Source organism: Danio aesculapii, chromosome 4 (genome assembly GCF_903798145.1).
Source record: "Danio aesculapii chromosome 4, fDanAes4.1, whole genome shotgun sequence".
Classification (NCBI taxonomy): Eukaryota; Metazoa; Chordata; class Actinopteri; order Cypriniformes; family Danionidae; genus Danio; species Danio aesculapii.
The window spans coordinates 55,365,429-55,376,794 of NC_079438.1; the positions used below are offsets into that span (position 1 = coordinate 55,365,429).

General features: G+C 33.6%; 1 protein-coding gene across 1 annotated transcript in view; it reads right to left on the reverse strand.

The window, feature by feature from the left end:
• Positions 1 to 7,308, reverse strand: part of ano2b (anoctamin 2b) — a 102,485-nt gene extending 95,177 nt beyond the window's left edge. The window contains exon 1 of the mRNA XM_056456156.1: positions 6,988 to 7,308. Within this exon, the coding sequence (XP_056312131.1) occupies positions 6,988 to 7,308 (321 nt within the window). The remainder of the gene's footprint in view (positions 1 to 6,987) is intronic.
• Between the last annotated feature and the right edge of the window lie 4,058 nt (positions 7,309 to 11,366).

The following is an 11,366-nucleotide window of genomic DNA, read 5'->3' on the forward strand; positions in this document are numbered from 1 at the left end:
CACCATATATAAACCATAGGCGCAAGCTGCGATGGCGGCCCTTTCCCTCCTCCTCCGCCTCAAAATTATTTTAAAATTGGGCGAACTTCACATATTTCGCAGAGCTAAAAGCAAGACAATTTCTTCCATTGTGGCTAGTGTGGTGCAGATGCCTGAACCCGCCTTTATGCATGCGCGATGTCGTAAATTGTATGGCAATTGTAAACACATCAATCGGACATGGGTCACAATTAAAATTAAAAGAACGTGTAAACGGACAGGCAAACGAATCAGATATAGGCAACAAATCAGAATTGGCCATCAAGACCTAACAGTGTAATCTGGATAATTTTTTTATTCAGATTACCTCCTCTACATGACTCAAATACGTCCTTAGTTCCTATACGTTCTGGTTGTTTAACGTCATGTCTGAAATCCATGAAGTGTCTTGCTACTGCCGAAGTTATATCTTGTCGTCTTATACTAGATTTTTGTTCTCTGTAGTATAAACACAACATTAATGTCAAGCTAAAACCCCCAATCGTTCTTATTGGGCTGATGATGATAACATTAAAAATAAACATTCAACACTATATAACAGTCTAACACGAATTTACATATTCATCTAAATGTGATTGCAGCAATGTGGCGGTCAATCAGGATTTTTGATTCCACTTTATATTGAGTGTCCTTAACTACTATGCACTTACTGTGTAATTTGCAGAACACTGCTGGTGCTCTTGTGGTGGGATACGGGTAGGGTTGGGGACAGGTTTGGCGGTATGTGTAGGTTTAATTGTGGATTAAGGTTTAAGGCATGGTCAATAGTGTAATTATAAATGTAAGATGTACATTAATGTATTTAATCAAACAGAAGTGCAATGTAAATACATGTATTTAGACAATAAGAACTTTGTAACAAATTATTAATTTCAGTGTAAGTACATATTAGTTAAGCCCTTTTAATATGAAGTGGGACCAATAACAGTATCTCAGCATTGAAACTTCTTGTCCTAACTGAAGAACTAAAAAGAACTCGATCTGCGGTGAATAGGTCAGAGCCTTTATACTGGTTTAATGATTAATGTTGCATTGGGAAAAGGAATCACTGCCATCTGCATGTATGCAACCGTGCCACATAAAGCATTTTAAATATATAATGTTACATGTAGATTTAGGGTGGTTTAGCTTGAGGGGAAACAAATCCCAGTGGCCATAGTTATCCATTCATTTACTATAGGAAAAACGGAGAGATCTTTTCTATTTAGTGAGCATTTGCAGGTTTGTCTCATTTGTATTCAACATGAAAATATTTACTAACATAGACTTGACTTGGAGTTTGTAGTGTGAACAAATATTTAAACAATCCCAAATCTTACATAGGTGATTTTCATCAAATTGTTAAAGCTGCTGACTGTAGTATTGGTATCCTGGTAACCAGCAGTAAACAAAGACAGCATAATGGAGACAGCTGACTGGGTCATGTGGGTGTAATGTTCGCTACATCAGAATTAATTCGACAAATGCATTTCCATTTCCCATTATCTGCATTATTTTTTTTCCGAAAAAGTCCAAAACCACCTAAAGCAAGCATAAAAGCTTTCTTTTTGGCTAATTAAGAGCTTTTAATGAAAAACAATAGGTGTTTCCATCACTTGCAATAGCTCAAAATGTGCATAAACACATGCGAGCGGAAACCCAGTTGTGATTAAGTTGTTACTAGCAGCAGCAATGATATTGATAATACGCCTAAAGTGGATAATCAAGCTTAATCTTCACCTTAATTATCTGTAAACCCCACATGCACTAATATTCCCACCATTAACTGGTTAAACCTCTAAAGACATCAACAAAGACATTATTTTGAATTATGATAAACTATTTGTGTTCTAGTTCTGCAGTATTGCTGGCAAAATGTTTAAGCACACTGTAAAACAACAATTACAACTGTCCTGTAAAACTTAATTGTTAATTTACAGTGTGCTTGCAAATGTTACAGTATTACTGGCAATTTTTACACTATTACTGACAAAATTTACGCGCATTCACTGTAAATTAACCATTAAAACTGTCCCAAAAACTACAGCACAATTGTGATTGTCAATTTACAGTGCGTTTGTAAATGTTACAGTATTACTTGCAATTTTTACAGCATTACTGGCAATTATTACAGTATTATAGGCTAATTTCATGGTATACTGGCAAAATTTACAAGCACATTGTAAATTAACAACTACAACTGTGATATAAAACTACAGCACAATTGTAATTGTTAATTTACAGTGTGCTGGTAAATTTGACTGTATTACGGCAATTTGTACAGTATTACTGGCAAGTTGTATAATATTACTGCCATTTTTGAGTATTGCACAGTAAATTAACAACTACAACTGTGATATAAAACTACAGCACAATTGTAATTGTTAATTTACAGTGCGCTTGTAAAATTTACAGTACTACTGGCAATTTTTACAGCACTACTGGGAATTTGTACAGCAAAATTTACAAGCGCACTATAAATTAACAATTACAACTGTCCCGTAAAACTATAGTTAATTTAGTTTGCTTGTAAAATTTACAGTATTACCAGCAATTTTTACAGTATTACTGGTCATTTTTACCATAGTACTGGCAAAATTTATGAGCACATTGTAAATTAACAACTACAGCTGTGATATAAAACTACAGCACAATTGTAATTGTTCATTTACAGCGTGCTTGTAAATTTTACAGTATTACTGGCAATTTGCACAGTATTACTAGCAAAATTTACAAGCGCGCTGTAAATGAACAATTACAACTGTCCCGTAAAACTACAGCACAATTGTAATTGTTAATTTCCAGTTTGCTTGTAAAATTTACAGTATTACCAGCAATTTTTAAAGTATGTCTGGTCATTTTTACCGTAGTACTGGCAGAATTTACAAGCACATTTTAATTAACAACGACAACTGTGAAATAAAACTACAGCACAATTGTAATTGTTCACTTACAGCGCCCTTGTAAATTTTACAGTATTACTGGCAATTTTTACTGTATTACTGGCAATTTTTACTGTATTACTGGCAATTTCATGGTATTACTGACAACATTTACAAGCGCACAGTAAATCAACAATTACATCTGTGATATAAAACTACAGCACAATTGTAATTGGTAATTTACAGCGTGCTTGTAAAAATTATAGTATTACTGGCAATATTACGGTATTACTGGCAATTTTTACAGAATTACTGGAAATTTTTGTAATATTGCTGGCAAAATTTACAAGCTCACAGTAAATTAACAATTACAACTGTCCCGTAAAACTACAGCACAATTGTAATTGTTAATTTACAGTGTACTTGTAAGTTTTACAGTATTACTGGCCATTTTTACAGTATTACTGGCAATTTTTTCTGGTATTACTGGCAAAATTTACAAGTACGCAGTAAATTACCAAATACAACTGTTCTGTAACTACAGCACAATTGTAATTGTTAATTTGCAGTGCCCTTGCAGTGCACCAGTAATACTGTAAAATTTACAGTATTTTTGACAGTGTACTATCTGGTTTAGTTATTTTAAGACTTTTTTTTTTACATCAACACAAACCCAGTGCCAGTAATGCTGTAAATCTTGCGGTATGTTTTTACAGTGTACAATCTGGTTTAGTTGTTTTTAGACTTGTATTTCTCTTTGCATCCACACAAAGCCAGTGTTATCCATCTTTAAGGCTTTTAGGAGCAACAAACATGGCTAACGCTGCCCCTGAAACATGATATCCCTTGAGCATTGAATATGCTTCCCTTCCATTAAAGTCAGTCCACCACGTACTGTAACTCAGACATAAAACTAGCCTGTTGTACAACACGTGAAGTTATTTGAGACCGCGTGTCCTCCAAAGCCACAGTAAACAGCAGTAATGTGAAGAGATAAGAAGTGATACGTTGTTCTTAAGTGTGACTTGACCCGCTATCCGCGTTCAGACCGTCACAAAACACACCTTGAAACAACCGCTAAGGGCAAAGCGCTTTGTAATGAAGGTGATCAGACTAAGCAGAAGGAGGATGCTGTGTATTCTGTGATCATGATAATGAGGACGATTATGAAAGTCATCGTGACAATGCTTGCCATCATACTAGGCTTCACATGGGGAAATTATGATGCACAACACAATGTTTAACCCTTTAGCTTTCACTATAAGAATAACAAAACATTTTAAGCAGGTAAATTGGGTTACTCACGCCTCTATATACAGTTTAGAGTTTGCTTTAATGATAACCTATGCACGTAAGGTCTATCATACAAGTTTTGATGCCAGTTAAAGGGTTTATGCAGCAATGTTGTAAAGATTGTAGGGTGTCTGAATCACATTAAATTAGATTTTATATACATGGAAACCATATTTAATGCAACTAAATGGCCTATTTTATTGCTTCAACTAAGTTTTTTAAAGATAAAAACGTCAAAATATGTATGAACTAATGTTCCTTAAATTATTTTGGCATATTTAATTATAAATGAAACCAGCACGTTTATTTTGGCCTGTTTTTATTAATAAATATAAAACATATTAGATCTATTTTAAATAATTAAATGATTTTTAATTAATTTGACTCAATATTTTCAAGCAAATGGTAAAAACTAGCTTTCACTATAAGAAAAACAAAACATTTTTAAGCAGGTAATTTGAGTTGCTAACACCTCTATATACCAATTTAGAGGTTGCTTTAATGATAACCTATGCACATAAGTTACAATTGCCTGTTAAAGGGTTTATGTAGCAATGTTGTAAAGCCTTATGCATGATTAAAAATACACATATTTATGTGTCAAAGATGATTTGTTGTATTTTTGATGTTTATATCAAATTAAATTGGATTTTATTTACATGGAAACCATATTTAATGCAACTAAATGGTCTATTTTATTGCTTCAACTAAGTGTTTTAAAGATAAAAACGTCAAAACATGTATGAACTAATGTTCTTTCAATTATTTTGGCATATTTAATTAAAAAATAAACCAGCACGCTTATTTTGGCCTGTTTTTATTAATAAATATAAAACATATTAGATATATTTGAAACAATTAAATGATTTTTAATGAATTGAACCCTATTTTCAGGCAAATGGTAAAACCTAGCTTTCACTATGAGAAAAACAAACCATTTTTGAGCCTGTAATTTGAGTTACTGACACCTCTCTAAGGTCATTTTAAGTTTGCTTTAATGATAACCTATGCACATAAGTTACAATTGCCAGTTAAAGGGTTTATTCAGCAATGTTGTAACGTCTTATGCATGATTAAAAATAGACATATTTATGTGTCAAAGGTGATATGTTCTATTTTTTTTGTGTCTGAATCAAATTAAATAGATTTTATATACATAGAAACCATATTTAATACATCTAAATGGTCTAATTTATTGCTTCAACTAAGGTTTTTAAAAATAAAATTCAAAATATGTATGAACTAATGTTCATTCATTTATTTTTGTATATTTATGCACAAATAAAACCAACACATTTATTCTGACCGGTTATTATTAATAAATATAAAACATATTAGATATATTTTAAATAATTAAAGGATTTTTAATGAATTAAACTCAATATTTTCTGACAAATGTTTAAAATCTAGTCTTTTAAAGGACAGTGGCAGAGCTTAAAGAACAAAATTTACAATTAATAATTTTTTTGGGATCATTTGAGTAATTTAGTATGCAATTAAAAGGTTGTTGTTATTAATATGCATGCCATTTAGTATACATAAACAGTTTTTACACTGAATGACACTTTGGTGGGTGTCTTCTGTATATAATGGTAAATGTTTGACTGGCAATATACATTTGGCTTCTAAAATAATAAAAAATGCAATAAGACACATCACACTTTCTACATTTAACGCTGTAATACACTTTGTTTTTATGCTTTTTAGATGGCAAAAACATTTAAAATGCAATTCTCGACCATCTGAAATAACAAAGTTAGTCTTATCAAAATGGGAATCCATCATTTGCAACATTACAAATGGCAAACTGTTAAATTTAGGGCTGAAATTTGCTCTCAGTGTGCTGACAAAGGCAGCTCTTCCGCGAGAGAGAGAGTAGACAATCACTACTATTACCAGCCTGATAATCTTACTTGGCTTCACACCACAAGCATTCGCCGACTAATCACCCTACAAACGAAGGCACGCAGTAAAAAACAATCACAAAGGCAGAAATGCATAGCGTTTTCATGCTTTTTACACAAAGATTAAGAGAGTTTATCTAATTCCCCGGACAAGGATAAGCTCACTAATAACAGATGAAGAAGTGTTCATTTGAGGCCATTAATAATATATACAAATACAGTTCAGTTACTCCACAACGGGCCATCTTTAAGAGGAATGGCTTACATAACAAAGCAATGAGACATGGATGATTCCCAAATTGGTCGGATGCCCTGAGAAATGGTAACTCTATCCAATACTATTCTGCGTAGTAAAGGCTCATAATTCACACATTATTACGTGAACAACCTTTTAAAATGAAAGTCATTTATTTTGGTGCAGATTCCTGAAGATCATGACGGTTATTGTTTGTGACAAGGCACAGCTCGATTGATTTAAAGTGGCAGCTTTCTGTTAAATCAACAACAGATGTGGCTCATATTTCATTTACAGCAAAAAAACAAAGATTTCTTACACATTAATTTTATTTTATTTTTTATTTTTATTCTAAAATGTATTATTTAAGCTGTTTCGACTCCAAAAAATGACTCAAATTTTTTTAAAGTCTTAAAACAAGTAAAATAGCTGCAAATGGAATCACTTTGAATTTCTGTTAATGTTATTTGTTGTTGTTTTAAGCTCAAACCCATGTAGTTAAACCCCTTTTTCAGACAGCAAGAATATTTGGAATATTTAGAATGTTTAAGAACGTTCTAAGAATGACATACGTACCAAATAGAATCATTTCTTCAGTGTTCTAAAAGTTACACACCAGTAAAGCCACAAATAAATCAATTAAGCTTCCACTCACCTCTTTATCACGTTCAATTTCCAGCCCTGCTGTCTTTAAACTGCCCTCAAACTCTTCTCTGATCATGATTTTCTCCCCTTCGGCTGGGTCCGGTGGTCCGACATCAACTACCACCTCCGCTGGCTCCTCTTTCCCTCCCTCTGGGTCTTTTTCCTCCACTCCTAAATGATAACTTCCATTGGAGATGATGGACAGTCTGTGCTGACTAGGAGACCCCCTGATGGAGGAACGCTTTCTGTAGTGGAACACCAGCACATAGTCCACTTTCCTTCGGCCGTCAGCAAAGTAGAGCCGCTTGCGAGGGTCCTGGTCCATGTCCATCATGTTATTGGCCACCTGAACAGGTGAGAGGAGAATACAATGTACTCAGGCTCAGTGTTCATCAGCAGTGTGTGTGGATATCAAATTCAACACAGGAGAAAAGGGGGGAGGGAGGGTGTATGGTGAGGATAGATGTAGGTCAGACTATTGCTTCTTAATTTGGCTGCTCTCAATATACACTTCAATTTAGATTGGCAATAGACACTATCCGCTGATGCCTTTTATTTCTGGGTTACTGCCTCTAGAGCCACTGTTTGCGTATTGCTATTCTTTTAGTAGAGAGATGAAGCTCATACTCACATGGATCTTGTTGCCACTCGTCTGCAACATGTTGTCACTCTAAAACACAAAGACAAAATGAAACCGCAAGCGTGTTTCCCCGAATATTGCGCTCGTTTCTGGTGACATGCCCGTTTTCTGATGTCACCCTACAGAGTCGCCATCATCCATCTTTCTCTCTGTTTATCCATCGATCTCGCAACGCACGAAATCCATCCGTCTGTCTGATTTTGGCACCGGCGACTGGGAAGCGCGAAGATGTGCTTCATGCACAACAGAACGCATCTCCACAGAAACTTCTGGTTTGTCCCTGACTAATTGTCCCTAGAGGAATACCTGTGCGTCTCCAAGCGCCAGAGCGCATCATTACGCGCCGGAGGGGCTCGCGCGCGCGTGCGTAAAATCGAAGCCGCCAACAGGTTGAAAAGACCTGTAGAGAAAATACTGTGCGCGCACATCCGTTTAAATCGTATTTGGACAAGAAAAACAGCGCTTGATATGAGCTTGATATATACGGTTTAGAGAGGCTAAATGTATGCAAAAGTGTATGAACAAAAATTATATTGATGGAGCAAATACTTTATCGTTGTTGTTGATGATGATGATGACGATGAAATAAACAATAGCAGAAGCATATCAGAAGGTTTAAGGCATAAAAATATTTAAGACTGGCTCAAAAGATAACATTAATGTGATTTTATTAAAGTAAAATGTTTTAATATTCATTCCATCATTTTAAGATGTTACATTTGAATGTTCTCTCAACATTTTCCATATAGAAATGTGATATATGGCAATAAATTATGACATAAAAGTTCATGTTAGGATTTCCCTTATATAAATTGTCATATATATATATATATATATATATATATATATATATATATATATATATATATATATATATATATATATATATATATATATATATATATATATATATATATATATATATATATATATATATGCATATATATGCATTTGAAGTCAGAACTATTAGCCCCCTTGAATTATTAGATTTAAGCTTAAAGTGACATTTAAAGGCTTAACTAGGTTAATTATGTTAACTAGGCAGGTTAGGGTAATTAGGCAAGTTATTGTATAATGGTGGTTTGTTCTGTAGACTATCGAAAATATATAGCTTAAAGGGGCTAATAATATTGACCTTAAAATGGGTTTTAAAGAATTAAAAATTGATTTAATTCTAGCCGAAATAAAACAAATAAGACTTTCTCCAGAAGAAAAAATATTATCAGACATACTGTGAAAATTTCCTTGCTCTGTTAAACATCATTTAGGAAATATTTAAAAAAGAAAACAAAATTCAAAGGAGGGCTAATAATTCTGACTTCAACTATATATAACAGTTCAAAATATTGCAAAAATGGCTACTTGTTTACATATTTCTTTCAACCATTGGAATTATAAATATTTACATATATATGAATATATTAGCTATCATTACCCTCAAAGGTTTTCCTGCTGTTTTAGTGAATTATAAAGTACGTACTTTCGAGTGTGTAACAGAAGCGTGGGCATAATATTTCCTGTCAATCACCTTGTCACATCCTACACATTTCTTTTGTTTCCTACTCTATTGGAGATGGGGTGTCACGGTGGCGCAGTGGGTTGCACGATCGCATGTTCTCCCTGTGTTCGCGGGGGTTTCCTCCGGGAGCTTCGGTTTCCTCCACAGGCCAAAGACATGCGCTATAGGTAAACTGGGTAAGCTGAATTGTCCGTAGTGTATGTGTATGAATGAGTGTTTATGGATGTTTCCCAGGGATGGATTGCGGCTGGAAGGGCATTCGCTGCTTAAAACATATATGCTGCATAAATTGGCGGTTTATTCCCCTGTGGCGACCCAAGATTAATAAAGTGACTAAGCCGAAAAGAAAACGAATGAATAAATAAATGTATTGGAGATGAAGTAACGTGACGAGTTGCGAGTCTTTCGGGCAAATAGTGTGCTTTTAAAACGTTAACAATGTTATTACAGATGAAATATAACGCGGGTAAGAATCATTTTTCATCTGGTTTAATGCTGACAACAATCAGTTAAACAACTTTAATTAAGCCTTTGCACTTGACTGTTCGCGCATGCCCATTCATTCATTCATTCATTCATTCATTCATTCATTCATTCATGCCCATACCACGCGGGTAACATTTTGGAATTATTTTTTAATCGGGTAAATAAAGTGGAATACCCGTTTAAACTCTACGATTTGGAACACAAACCTTATTTTTCGAATACAGTTTAGAACTGATAGAATGCACCCTGGAATGCAGCAATAGTTTTACAATCAGAATATTTCTTCTTGGTTGTAAGATAAATGTTAGATTATGATAAAACGTTATGATAATTTTTCATTTGAATGTCCCCTAAACATTCTGAAAACCCAGTTTTACCCGATTTTAAGAAATGTTTTTGGTTGTGTGAATGTTAGAGAAATATTCCATTCTTTCAACTTAAAAACATTATGAGATAGTCACATTTGAGTGTTCATCATTTAAAACACAATTGTGTTATATGAATGCTTTTCTTGGTTATTTGAAAGTTAGAGGAACATCCCATTCTATTATTTTGATAACAATTGGAGCGTTACATTTTGAATTTTCCCTTTACGTTTAAATAGAATATAATTTCTATCACATTTTATTTGCTTGAACATTTAAAGTGTTCAATCATACTTTATAGTTCAGACATATTTAATAAATTAATTATTAAATGTAATATATTTATCCCCATTGTTAATACGACATTCAAATCTTTTCACTTCCCTGAGGAAAAGCAGTTGTTTTGTAGATTCTGCATCTTTATCCTCTGCCATCCTGGTGTTAATTTATTAGTTTATTCAAGATAATTTCTCTCTAGCTTCAAAATATACATACATTTCATTAATTAATTATATTGTAATTCCTCAATTCCTTTGCCATTGCACATGATGCCTTGATGTATCAGCAACTTCTTACTTGCATGCACATGCAACGGGTGGTTAGAAATGCTGAATAAAATGCTGGGTTCCACACAATTCCTTCATGTTGTTCCAACACAAATCAATTAAGTTAGCTTGATGGTTTGTGCAAATTTAAGTGGATTGAACATAAATTATTATAAATTATTATATTGAACATAAATAATTAAGGTGTCCCCCATAAAAACTCAAGAATTGGGTTGATTCAGCCCATTTTAAATAAGCAGTTTGAACTACCAGCAAAAATAATTTTTGGAGGAAACCCATTACACTGAATTTATTTACCATATTAGTCTTCAAGGTTACTCACATGGTGCAAAGACTCCTCAATGAAGTCAAACGAGTCATCAAAAGTGCAACTGATAGAGTTCATGACTTCAATCTCAGAAATATCCCTTAAATCACTGCAAACTGATGAGGACTCGCTCAAAGCTGTGCTGACTCCATTCAGAACATGCAGATCATCCACCCCTGTTGATGGTAAACAAAGATTTAATAGTTACAAAATATCAATACATTTCTTAAAAGAGACTTAAAAAGCAATTCCAGCATTTAATGAAAGAGAATAAATGGTAACACTTTATTTTGATGGCCCATTCGAGTATTAGTAGGATTAGTGTCTGCTTAATATTTGTTGATACTGCTGCTACACATTTAACTGACTATAAGAAACTTTGCAATTTCTCAAAGAACATTTCTCTCATTATTCTGCTATTAAGCATAACAGAAGCAAATTTGATAATTCTAACTTACCTAAAAGAGAAAAAGTTTAGTCACTTTAACATCTGACTTTTTTTAAAT